The 13804-nt window shown below is 40.5% G+C and overlaps 1 protein-coding gene across 1 annotated transcript; it reads left to right on the top strand.

Annotated features, from left to right (window-relative positions):
• The first annotated feature begins 250 nt into the window (after positions 1 to 250).
• LOC114061635 (astacin-like metalloendopeptidase) lies at positions 251 to 10266 on the top strand. The gene is made up of 13 exons (XM_027892300.1): positions 251 to 345; positions 562 to 586; positions 2675 to 2691; positions 3076 to 3100; positions 3944 to 4015; positions 5024 to 5158; positions 5776 to 5893; positions 6628 to 6806; positions 6932 to 7016; positions 7418 to 7545; positions 8285 to 8400; positions 8794 to 9019; positions 9991 to 10266. Exons 1-13 carry the CDS (start codon positions 277 to 279, stop codon positions 10023 to 10025), a joined length of 1230 nt encoding a protein of 409 aa, XP_027748101.1. The 5' UTR covers positions 251 to 276; the 3' UTR covers positions 10026 to 10266.
• The last annotated feature ends 3538 nt before the right edge of the window (positions 10267 to 13804 follow it).

The following is a 13804-nucleotide window of genomic DNA, read 5'->3' as shown; positions in this document are numbered from 1 at the left end:
AAGGCTGATCCAGCTCTAGAGAGCAGCATCAATGACAGTGTGAAGCGTAGGGATGCTACAGATCACAGTGACAGCAATAGCACAGCACTGGGGGATGCCCGGAGGCTAAACTGGTTTTTGAGGCTGAAAAAGAAGTTTGCTTCCTGCTGAGATTCCCATTGGCTGGGGCAGGATTTTTCAGCCCCGGCAGAGCAGGCTCTGCTGGTATATCTATCAGCAGCACTCCTGAGCGGGCAGAGAGAAGGACGTGCGCTGCTGGTCTTTCAGGATTGCAGAATGGATCTGAAGATGTTCCTGGTCTTCACTGCATTTTTGCTTCAGACTTCCATGGGCTTTCCTATTCAGGTGAGAGCAGTTCCATGCAATTGTGCTGTCTTCTAGCTGGAAGCGAAGCTGTAAAGACTTGTTTTGATAAATTTCCTGCAAGAAAATATTAGTAATATAATAATATATAAAGGCAGTCTAATAATTTGGTTCCTCCCTTTGGCCTGATTTGGATGCTATTGTTGTTGCATTTGTGAGCAATAGAAGAATAATGCCTTTTATCTCTTGGTTTTGCAGGAGAAGTATGAAAACAGCACAACAAGTAAGTAGGATTTAGACTGTATTTTAAAGACAACTGCTATTTTTTGTTTGTGTATCACACAATTTGTTTTGAGAGCATGTGAAAGCACTGACACAGGCCTTTTGAATTAGGCCATGTTTCATAATTTGTTATTGAGCTAAGTGCAGATGTGTTTTCACAAAGATGTCCTTTACGCAGTCTTTTGGGGCCTGGTTTGTTAGGTTAATTGTATGTGTTTTCACAGGCTTGAAAATAAAATTTCAATAGGCCTTTTTGATACCTTTTCATTAAATTGAGTGTTATAGTAAGACTGCTATTTATTTGCCTTCTTGCCTACCTCGGTGCAGCAGTAAGAGAAAAGGGTGTCAGGCATCAAAGAAAGCTTTGCTTTGCTCTGGGATGGAAAACAAATAATACAGGCTTAGCTGAACAGCTTCTGGCAACTTGCAAATTACAAGGAGATAATTGCAGATCTCCAGAGGTCAATGGGAAGGAACCTGTAGGTAGGTTTTAACTACATCAAGAAACTGGGGGTAATGTGTGTGAGAGGAAGACACCTTGGAAAAATTTGCTTGACAGAGTCAAAGCAAGTAAGTAACTAAAGAAAATCAACAAATTCTTCTTTTGAACTGTTATATATGGCATGGAAACAAAGGGATGTTGTAAAATTACTGCTCAGTATGTTTAGAAGAGACCAAGGGATACGCTTACTCGAGTTCAAAGTAGTCAGTTGCTGGGACTCAAAGTTGCAGGGTTACTGGGACAAATGCATACAATGAGTTTTAATTTACCATTGTTACTGGGTTTTGTGCCTTTTGAAACATCTTTCAGTATTTACAGTACAGGGAAAAACGTGAGCTGTATAATTTTGAAAGTGGTATCACACCAGATGTTCATTTCATCAAGAAGTTGGCAGACGCCTTCTCTGGTGTTTCATTTGAGTTTTAACAAGGAGTTGCAGGCTTTATGTGCCTAAGAATCTGGAGCCTAATTTCCACTGATTTTGACTACTCAATTAATCCAGTGCCTCTTGGGTGCATCAATTCTGAATCTGGTCAACCCACCTCAGAAATGTGCTTCCCTGCAGAATATTTATAGATGCCATGGATCTCTCTGAGGCAGCTGTAGGGAACTGACTGAACTTTTCTATAATAAAATACAGTCATTACAGTGGGCTTCCATTACCATGTAGCTGAAGTAACAGTTTGGGAAAAGAGACTGAAGTCTTTTTGAACACAGATAGGCTTGGAGATAAGAACTATTTACTTGATTGTTCTCTGTGTCAGTGTTGAATAGGAAAAAAAAGAAATTGCTTTACATTTTGACAAGGAAGAGTCCAATTACTGGCAAATGGGAAGAGATTCCCAGACAGGCTTGCTGCATATCCATCATACTTAAGAATAGGTCAAACAAAGTGTGGTCAGGGATAATATAGATAAAACTGTTTCTGCCTTAGGGAAAACAGACAAATCAATGACCTCTGGAGGTCCTTGCAATTTCTAAACTTTTATGATATTATAACAGTGAAGTTAGAAATTTACACATCAGGTCAGATTTTCACTTCTAGTTTGTATCTAGAAACTGATATTTAGTAAAAATCAAAAAAAGACACCTTAGGACTCAGAACGGTACCTGCTGCTGTCAGGTACATACAGAAGCTGAGATTATTTTCCCAAGCTAAATTATAGCTTTCATCCCATATTATAACTTTACTCCTTGACACTGTGAAACCAGAAGGTATTGTTGAGCTAGTTAGCCTGCACCTGTTGCAAAGAAATCTGGGGATATAGAGGTTTTTTTGTCCTGGTTTCTTTGTAATTTTCCACACTGAAGCCGATAAAATGTTTTGTTGATTTTAGATGGTAAATGACTAGAATTCTGTCCCTCACCACAATCTACTAGGAATTTTCATAGTTTTTTTTCTGAATATCAATTTAATTTCCGTGCCCATGCATCAGTTAGTGCACTCCATTCCCCTCCAAGCAAAGGGATCTGCCAAAGGCATTCCCATGGCTGAGGAGGTCCATACTATTGAACACTGTGAAGTTGTATTCAGAATCTAATTTATCCATCCCTCTTCTTATCTTTTTTTCCCCTTGCTTTTTGCAGCAACAGAACCTACTGAGGTAAGGACAACTAAATCAGCTCTTCTGATCACTTTGGGGTTCTAGATTGTGAAAAGAAGGTTTAGACTCTTGATTTCCACCTGTATTTCCGCCAGTGGAGTAATGTCTTCTCAGATCAAGTGTGTCAGAATGTATCTGAAACTTATTCCACGCTTCAGATTACATTTCCCTTTATGATATCCATATTTGCCAAAATACCAAAGAAGACTATTTACCATGCTGTGGTACTTCTTTACACATGGCACAGTATATAAAAGCTCAAGACTGCACTGATGAAAGATACATTCAGTGGGCCTGGACGCTGTTGATATTTTGTATGTTATATTACTGAATTTAATGTTATATTATAAAGTGTGAAATAATACTAATATGTCATTCTTTCAGGTTACTACACAAGAGGATATATACGGTATGTATTACTCCATCTACAAATTAAGAGGATATACCAATTGCTAGCTACTCAGTTACTCCAGAATTTAACACATGCTTAACACAAATCAACCTTAGGGAAGGAATTTTAAATGAATGCACTCACCACAATATTTAATGCAAAACAAAGTCTCTTGGTTTTAACCAATTATTTGGCCTTGTTAAAAACCTCAGCTGTTACTTTTGCTAAAAATAATTCTGCTTAAATAATGTCCTGATTTAACTCACTTCCAAAGGTTAGAGAAAGCATAGAGATCATGTGTTTCTGCTTTTTATTGATGTCAAGGCTTGTTGCATAATGCTCAGAGTTGGCTGATTTTGCTTGCAAGGCCTAGGAGTCCCTGATGTTGAGCTTAACTGGGGACATCAGTATGACTCATGGAATAGGAATGCAGTTCCAATTTCATCTGTTTCAAGAGTTTTTCGCGAGGTCAGCATGTCCAGCAGGAAGCAGCAGGACTGTTCTCCATCTGGTTTTGCTTCTGATGTCTTATGTTGGAGGGGTGAGTGTAAGTAGTGTATGCAGAAGTAAATCTCTGCAGCCTGAGGCCTTAAAATGTGATGATTATGGGGAAAAAAAAAGGAGAGAGGGAAACAATTGAAAGAGAAGGGCTCTTGGGTCTGGAATTATGCCAGAATAACTCTAGCTGGGGTGGTCTCAGGATTGTGTCACTGAACAAATATCTACATGAGTGAATACCCTACCAGTCTCTAAATAGGCTATGTAAGTATTTCATGCATCACTAGAAAATCATCAGGTTAAAAATCAAGATTCATATTTTCCTTGGGAATAAGAAAGTAATACTCTTGTATTTCTGCACAGAATCTCCATTGCCTACAGAGACTGATGTTGAGGACGAAGTTATTTTTAACAAAATTCTGAAAGTTAACCAAGGTAATGCCACCAAAGCCCTGTTTATAATGGATCTGTCTTTGTTGCTTTTGGGGGGTGATGTAGGAGGTACACTGTCTTACCAAAATCTGTGAAAATATTTTCTCTTCTTACACAACCATCACATAAGAGTCGCCCACAGACAGGCCAATGGGATGACTGCTGAAGCCCTTTAGTATCTCAAACCTATAGTGTTAATACTGAAGATGCTACCAGCTGTAAAGGTAACTGAACTATCCAGACAGTTTATTCAGCTGTAGCTTTCAACATCTTCGTTATTCTTTGGACTTAAAGAGAGAACACAGATATTTGGATGCTTTGTTATTAACTGCCTTTTATTTGAATTCAACCATTGCTTGCATTCAGTTGTCATATGGCTTTGCAGTACAAACTCCTGGATGAGCTACATTCAGTTCCATGTTCCCTGCTCCAGACTTCCTGTTCCTTGATCCTTCCAAACATTTACTGATCTATCAGCTTGTGTTTCTCATGTTTTCCCCTTCAGCAGTCGTTCAAGTGGCTTTACTACTGTCTGTAAAAATAGACGCCAAACACACCTACAGTTTTCTCCAGACTCATCTCTCTTTTTGGTTTGCTTGCCTGCTTGGGTTTCCGTATAGACACCTCCCGCCTTTGCCCAATACCCTTCCCAGAGGTATTTGATACCATTCGTTCAGTGTCATGTGAAGGATTATTAAATAGTAATAAAGTACAGCATCCCTCTCAATGTTACAACTGCTTTCAGTCATTCCATATCCTGCCTCAACACTGTCCAACAGAACTGGAGCTTCCCAGTTCTGTGTCCTCTTAGCCAAGGACACAACAGCAAAATTAGGGAGGCAGATAACATCCATCTAGCCAAATAACCTGTTTCTCATGCTAGCCAGCAACAGATGCTTAGGGAAAAATAGCAAAAGAGGATTAGTAGAGTATGACATTTTTCCAAGTGTGCTTAGCAAGCACCCAGCAACCTATGGCTCAGGTGTTTCCATCCTTTCTCTCTCACCACAGACAGCTCTCAGTTCTTGCAAGAAGGTGACATAGTTCCACGAAGGAGTCGCAGTGCCATCAACTGTCGCCATTGCAATTGGCCCCAGTCCCGTGATGGGATTGTTCGTGTTCCCTATGTCTTGGATCCTACTTATGGTGAGTTTAAATTTAAAAAATAAAAAATGGATTTTACCCAATAAGCTTCAGGTAGAAAGCTACTTATAGTGATGACACAACAGTTGAATAAATCAGTTCTAAGGATTTACGTGTGCTCTGCAAGCACAGATGAATTTTAAATTACGAAGACCTGAACCAGAAAAAGATCAAATGTCTTTGAGAAGTTTGCATCTATAATGTTTTGGATCTGGTCTCTCGGAGACAAGAATGGTCATTCCATCTAATGGTACTTTCCAGAATACCTGCCGTATTACAGTGTGGCTTCGGTGGCCTGCTCTTTGTTAGTAAAACAACTTGCCATAGTAGTCTCCAAGTGTCCAATAAGAAGATACATCAACAATCATCCCTATAATAAGGAACAAGCAGTTGAAAAAAAAGGCACCAGAATCCATCTGGACAAATATCTGGATAAACAGGATCTTGTGCCAGGCTGTTAATATCTTAAATGAAATGAAGAACTAAGCAATACAAAGCAAGGAAGAGCCTGGGCTAATGTTTTTGTCCCTCATTTAACTCGTTTTTGAGAACATGTGAGAATTTAATGGCACTTGCCATTGTCCTCCTCTGACCCTTAAAATTAACCCCTTCTTTTCCAGAGGAGAGCCACATAAAAGGGATTCATGATGCCATGGCAGAATTTGAAGCACTGACTTGTATAAATTTTGTGAAGCGCAAGACAGAACGTGATTACCTCAGCATTAAATCTGCCGATGGGTAAGTTGAATGATAAATTAACAAGTTATTTCTACAATGTTTTTCAATTCTTCACTACAGTTATTCTGCGTGACCTTAGAGAGGCCTTTTTTTTATCACAGTGCCAGTGTATCCTCCTTGGATACCTTAATAGTGCAAGGGTTCAACAGGTATATCATGAACTCACTGCAGACACTGAAGTAATGCAAATCATGGAAAAGCACCATTAAAGTAGAAAGAATATCTAAGCTCATGTTTTATGTGTGATATAATGCACGCCTGAGCACAACATATATCGATTACTGTACGTCTTATTTAGACAAGTAAACCCAATTTCAACCTATGAAATAAATGGTTTTATGAATCACAGATTTGTCTCTCAAGCTCAGAATTGGAGCCTAAGTGAAAATTGTTCAATACCTGTTAGCTTGAAAAGCTATTCACCTTAGCTCCAGCTCTGATACAGTGTTCAGTATTTTGGAAAAAGAATTGTAATTTCAAGGGAGTTAAAGTCACTGTAAAGTCAGAAGCCAGAAGTGTCTGTGCTAATGAAAATCTTCCAGGAAGATTTAGCAGTGATCATGCTGTTTGTTCTTTTCTACACCATGGTTGGTTTTGCCTATGTAGACTCTGACTATCATTGTGGAGAGGAAGGAATCCTTCCACTCCCACAAGAGGTGTGTGAGGCGAGGTTTTCTGTTCTTCCCCTTTGCCTGCCTGACAATAAAAATCCTATAACCCGATATCTCTCTCAGCTGCTGGTCCAACTATGGGAGAGTAGGAGGTGGACAGACTGTCTCTGTGATGAAAGGAGGGTGCTTGTGGAAAGGAGTAATTCAGCATGAACTGGAGCACGCTCTGGGCTTTTTGCATGAACACTCTCGAAGTGACAGAGATAAACATGTAAAGATCATGTGGGAGTACATCAGTCCACGTAAGTACTTTGAACTCCTCAATGTAGAAAATGGTGTAGATACATCCTATTGCTCCCAGCCTTTCATTCTTCCCTGAAGAGAGTAGGTTGGAAGCATACTCTAAGTACAATATCATATATTACAGATGACAGATCAGACTTCAAGAAATTTGAAAACTCCAATAACCTGGGTCTTCCATATGACTATTCCTCAGTAATGCACTATGGCCCGTAAGTAGCAGCATGCTGTTCCTGTTGGAACTTAAATCTTACATGAGAATTAGTTTCTATCGTAACTTTCTCCTAACTACCAGTTTCCCCAATTCTGCTTCTGACAAAAGCACTATAAGTCAGTTCATGCAAACCTCTCTGTAGAATTAATTCAATATCTTTTTTATCCCTTAGCTTTCCATTAAGGAGCCCTTAACTGCTGAGCTTGGGAGCAAAGGAGAGCATCTGGGCATTAACCCTGCTTACTGCTGGACATCTCAATAAAACCTTTTTAAACAGCACTGCTGGTCACAGCAACAGCTTCTATACAGTTCTTGTACTCCTTCCAAAGCATGCCATTGAATCTGGAAAGAAGATGTGGTACTTAGAGAACATAATTTCTCATGTTTTTTTTTTTTCAGATACACATTCACTAATACTACTGGAAAAGCAACAATTGTACCAATTCCTGATGGATCAGTACATATTGGACAGAGGCAGGGCCTGAGCAACTTGGACGTGGCCAAAATCAACAAACTTTACAACTGCAGTAAGTTTCCCAAAGCCACCCTTTCATCTTCAGCTGAGATCTGGGCATGTTGCAGAGGCAGCAGTTACTCATCGAAGACTGTGAGACTATTGTCCTAAATTCATGGTACCCATTTGTGTTACTCTGGGTGAGAATGCAAAGGTGAAGCTGGGGGCACATTGTGATTAGTGAGAAAATGGTTTCTGCTTCTAAATTAAATCAAACACATTCACTATTGGTGTAAGTGGCTGCTGTGCAACTGGACTAACTACACACCACATTGCAAACTTCAGTGGGGTAATTTGGTTTCTTACAGTTCAGCGGACAACTATTGATCCCAAGAGAGCCAGAGATCGCTGTTCCTCACTGCAGTTGGTATTTAAGACCTGAGCTAAACCAAAGCAGTTGTAGGCTCCTCTGAACTGGAACAGTTTCAAGTTGCCTTGTCCAGTTTTCAAATGTTTAAGCTGTCATTCTAAATTTGTATGTTTGAACTCTTTAAATTTAACCTCTGCTAAGCTAAGGAGCTAATCAATAAAAAAATAATGCTTTTCTCCAAGCACTAGTTTACTTTCCTTTTTGATGCATTAAGTGAAAATTCGGACAAGATGATTCTTCATTTTAATCAAGTTATATCAGTACTCTGAAATGAATGCTGACAGATTAGACAGCCGAGAGCCATCCATTCTCAATAGATTGTACTTGTAAATTAGTAGAAGCTTCTGCAACTCTGGTGCTGAAGCACACGTTTTTTTCTCAGGTCGTTGCAGCACTATTCTTGATGGAACTTCTGGGTCACTGAGATCTGCCAACTACCCAAGAAATTACTCAGATAACACCAACTGTGTCTGGCTCATCCGAACCCGATCCAGAAAGGTAATCACAGGTTTATAGTGATCTTTAAATACAGCTGAACTTCTTTCTATGTTAAGCACCTTGAGCGTTGTCTACGCAGCAGTTCCCAGATAAGATCTCCATGAGAGAGTCTCTACTTCTTATGTCCTTAAGCCAGGTATAGGCCAAGACAACTGCAGAGTTGTGATTTTGAAAAACTTTAATACTTCGAGCTTCAGGTTTGCAAAGTCAAGACAAAGCACTCTGAGCACAGGAGCATTCAGTCATTAAATCTGAAGCCCGCAACCTCAGGGAATGAGAGGCAAAGCTGGGTAAGCAGTTCGTGCTTGGCTACAGCTTACAGTCAGTTTTAAAGGAGGTTCCATGAAAGAAGTATACATGTATATTTAAGACTGATTTTCTCTTTCTTTCCAGGTTTCCCTGTACTTTCAAGCTTTTGATCTGCAGAGAACCAGAGGCTGTCAGGGTGATTATGTTAAAGTTTATGATGGATCCAGCAAGTCTTCTGCAGTTCTAATGGACAAGACCTGTGGATCAAAGATACCAAATTACATAGTTGCTTCTAGTAATCTTATGCTCGTAGAATTCATCACAGATGGTGCTTATACGGCTTCTGGTTTCCAAGCCACTTTTGCTGCTGGTGAGTCTGAGGACAGGAGGAATGCAAAGAAAAACAGCCTATGTCAAATCAACCTTTCTTTTCACTCAGAAAAAATACTGAGGAACTGCTCTCCATGGGGGCCATCACTTCCTTCCTTGCTTTTGATATAATGTATCACTTATACACTGATATCATTTGCTCATTCCTGTAGATGGGGCCATACTCAGGGTAAGTGGCGTTAGGCAGGTGATTGACTGTTCCCTTTGCCTCTCAAATATATTCCATTACAAAGCATGTGCCAATATGGGCAATCAATTTACTGTTACTGTGTTACTAGCACATTAGAAAGAGAATAAATCATAATGCAGCATTAAAATATAATGTTCCTCTGAAAAAGATGCAGGTTTTAATCAGAGTTCAGAGATCTATGGTGAGTGAGGTCACCCATTCCCCTGGCAAATAGAGAGGCTGCATTTCTATGGTTAGGATCCCTGGATTGTATCCAGTGAAAACACCTTTTCTTCGGTCCCATTTAATTAAGAACCAAGGCCAGAACTATATGCTGAAGTTACCACAGGCTTGAGAGTTAGCATGTTATCAGCTGTAAGAAAGAAATCCCTGTGTGCAACTGTAGCCTACAGCAATTGTACAATGGTGCAGCTTGCATTAGTATGAAAGAAAGCTCAGCTATATCACACGACTTTGTATTTGCCATGGAATAAAAATAAGCACATAGGGTTTGCATAAATCCACTGGAATGCAGTAACTTGACTGTATATCCAAACTAAACCAGCAATTTTACATTGTCTCTATGTGGTATCTATTTCTCTCCACTGTAGCTATGGAAGAGAAGAAGACTGAAAAAACTCCCATTCCACTTTGATGTGTCCACAAATATGAAACAATCTTAGTGGCCAGATAAAATGTGATTTAGCATGCATGTGTTTTAGAGATGCTACAGTTTGTTCAGAGACCTCTGAAAGTTAAATATTCTCTCATTTCATTTACAGTGAGTACTCGAAGAAGACCTAGCATCCACAACTGACTTAAGGAAGAAGAACCTATTCTGTGAATATTGAAATCATGTTTCCTACCTTGCTTCTATCCTGGCTTGGATCAGTATGACATTTAATTCTATTAAGAATCAAAATTTTCATCTTCTGGAGAAAGTTTATTCCCCAAGCCATATAAATGTACAAATTCTATACATCTTGTATGATCCTCCATTTGTCTGCACAGTTAAGTTATTACCTCTTTCTATTTAACAATTGAATAAAAAGCTTAATTTTAAAAAAAGTTTCTATTTCTGTTTTCCAGTAGTCACTTCCAGTCAAACACACTATCAACGTGGTCTAACTTCTCAGCCCCCCTCATTCAGCCCTAGGGAAGTCTCTTAAGTATACCACTGACATCATCCTGGGTTCAGTTGGTTTGGCTGAAGAGACCAGTTTCAAACTTTAAAAATTCATTTTATGGTTTTCACAGTCCTGAGCATGAAAAGTTCTTCGACACAGACTCTCATCCCAGTCTAACATTTAAACTTCCAAAAACGACGTCTCTATTCACAATTCCATTACATCCTTAAAACGTCAGGAAGGACAAGACAAATCTATTCCCAGTAAAGAACTGGTGCTTCTCATTGCTGTTTTCCTTGAGCAGTTTAGATAGACAGAGAACGTCTGAGGGTGCTTCTTTAGCCACAAGCCAGTTTTGGTCCACAGAGATGATTAAGCTTATCACAGGACAAGAGGTGGACCAAAGGGTGCCCGAGTTCGTGCATGTGTTCAGGGAAGAAATTTTTTGTTAGGGAAGAAGCTGAGCTCTTCCTTCTGATCTCATAAGGAGAACAGAGAGCTGCAAGAGTGTCAGAAATCCTGGAGAGTCCTTTGTCTGTGATTACGCTTTTAAAATTACATTCTCTTGACCAAGACAAGCCTGTAACAGATCTGAGCAAAATAGGCTACTATTTTAATCTGTAGCATAGACAGATAGTTAAACATATGACTAACATGGGTATTTAATACTTGTATTTTTAATGCTGAAAAAAAGGAAATACCTTTCAAGTTTTTACCCTGTAACACTAGAAACCTGGGACTTTTTCCCCATAGAAATACATTTTCAGAAAATAACTGTGGGAAATGAATTTGAGTCTCACAGTAAAATGTACATGGAAAATGAAAAATTATTGTTTTCTTTTATTTTGTTAAAGGAGGTACCTAAAAGACTGAAAGAATTTCCTCAAAGTCCTGTCTATATTTATACTATATGATGAAGAATCAGTCATTTCCTGATGATAGAGAAATTTTAATTCCATTGAAGATTGCTTCCTTATCCACAGTGGCTGTGCAAATGATTCTGAACAATTTGAGTCTGCTTTAGAAGAGACATTTTTTCTGTTCTTCAGACATTGCAAGATGGGTTCAGTTTCTGATATGTTGTTCTAGTTACACTGAGCAATCAAGTGTTGCTATCAGCACATCATAAAAGGAGTAGCCATTCTGAAATGTTTTTTAAAATGCAGTTGTGATTTTTGAGCTCCAACAAAACAAAATGGAAGAAATAATACTGCAAACCCATTTGGTGAGGGCCAACTTCCTAGCACTTTTTTTTGAAGAAGGATTTCAGTTGTGGTTAAGATGTTTGGCAGGGTGAAGAAAAGGAAATTTCAGGTGAATTAGATACTTACCCTTGAAGAAGGAATAATGATTTTAGTTAGAATTCTGAAATTTTATTGGCAATGGCTGAGAAATCAATAAAGCTGTGGTTGCAATTGCTAAAATTGCTAAAATAATTAAGAGTTTTTCTTTTTAAGGGAAACTAAGCAATCTGTGTCAAAAAAAGGTAAACCTAGTGGATGTTAAGAGCCTGGAGCTTCCCCTTCTAATTCTACTGGAAGAAAAAATAGTTCCCTGACAGTATGTGTTCAACAAAGTCCAAGCCTGTGTGGAGTTAGTTTGATCCTTACTGCACAGGACAGGGCCAAAGTTGGTCACAGAGACAGAGCCAAGATTCAGCCTGAGGATGTGACTACTCAATTGCCCCAGGACAACACTCCACAGATGCAAGCAGCTCAGGAAGTTGTGAGCAGCCCAGGATAGTCTCTGATTCCCCCTCACCTGGGTTTTTGGCAATCAGCTAGAGTGTTCAGGAACTGTCTGTGTCTGAAAAATGGTTCTAGCCTGAGGACTCCATCATCCTCCTGCTGTGACCACATAGGCCCCTCAGTCCAATTTCAACCTGAAGGTAGAAGCCATCCCGTTCAGCGTGATCACATCTCTACCTATCGCCCTGTAGCACAAGTGTAAACTTTCTCTCATGCAAGTGGGGATTTCCCTCCAGCTCTAGGGACATGCACTACACTACAGACAGGGCTGCAGGACTACTACTGAGTGTCAGCCTAGGGATGGCCTCAAGAGGCTACCAGACTGGGTCCAGTTGAAGCTCCAAACACTCAGTGTCACACATGTGGACACAAAAATATGGTCATATCTGCATGCTCTTGCTCATCCTTGATTATCTCCAGAAGAAACCTCAGATAATGCAGAAACATCATTTTCAGAGACACCATCTTGCTGAAGAAAGCACCTACTGAGCAAGATAGTACTTCAGCAGGAGAGCAGCATCACAAATCACAACTGGTATTGTCCCAGACTCATATGCATGTGCACTGTCTCCTCTGGAACAGTAAGGGGCATCTCCCTCAGGCAATTCCAATCTGGAAGCTATAGTGGCAGGACAGAGCACCAGGCATATTGTGAGGCTCCCATGCAGGTTTATATTTCTAGGGTGCTATCCAAGGAGTATGAAGCTGGGACTTCTGCATCAAATACTCTTTGGGCATGTGGAAACCTTCACATATGCAAAACCTCCCAGGGATGTAGCAGAACATCTTTTAGGACACCGGCTCTTCCCCCAAACTGCATCCATAGAAATCCAGCCAAGCCAGTCCATGTGGAATGAAATACAAAGATTGCCAGGAATGCTGTGGAGATGGAAGTGTGCACGTGCAAGAAAGCACTGGAAGAAGCAGCCAAACAAGGGTTACAAGAACAGCCTGTATTGATAACAAGGGACATAATTCCCATGACATTGCACCCAGGAGGATCATGGTGGAATGCAGTGTTTATGGCATGACCACAGGGTTCTATACTCCATTCAGACAACAGCACAGATGACTTGTCAGTAGAAGATCCTGCACTCACACGCCAGCAAGTTTGCAGCTACTAAGTGTGCCATTCCTTTGACCTGTTACCCCAGTAGGAATAAAGATGTATCCTTTCAGCAGTGACAAACAGGTTTTGTGAACACGAGAGGCAGAAGGCTGTAATTCCCGTGCTTATTTCAGTGTTTCCCCTCATGGTCTGAACTCTTTTTCACTAGGTGCCATGTAGACTTGGGGCAATTATACTGACACTTTGAACCCCGGGTGCCCCACTGGGGTCTGTGTGTTCAGAGTCCCGAGGCAGATGCAGGCTGCTTGGGCTGTGCACCAAGCACGCTGTCCATGCTGGCAGCAACAATGCAGAGAGTGTGGGACCCGTCACATACACCCTTTGATCCTTTCTGTCCTGGAGCTCTTTGCCCACCCCACTGCCTGTCCTTGTTCGCACCCTATCCTCCCCACCCCTTGAGCTCATCATGGGGTCTCCACAGAGAGGGGAGATGCATGCAGAGAGGTTCTGGCTCCCCTGTGCTACACACAGAGGGCACAGACACCTCCAAGGACTCAGACAGGGTAGCTCAGGTGCCAGGCAGCAGACAATCACAGGTGTGGCTGGACAAGATGCAGGGTGGCCTGGGGACAAGGCCTGACAGGACCAGCAC

The sequence above is a fragment of the Empidonax traillii genome, unplaced genomic scaffold (assembly GCF_003031625.1).
Source record: "Empidonax traillii isolate 1590-97213 ecotype Southwest subspecies unplaced genomic scaffold, ASM303162v1 scaffold345:size607713, whole genome shotgun sequence".
NCBI classification, from domain to species: Eukaryota; Metazoa; Chordata; class Aves; order Passeriformes; family Tyrannidae; genus Empidonax; species Empidonax traillii.
Note: the sequence above shows the minus strand (reverse complement) of the source record. Positions and strands in the feature narration are given on the sequence as shown.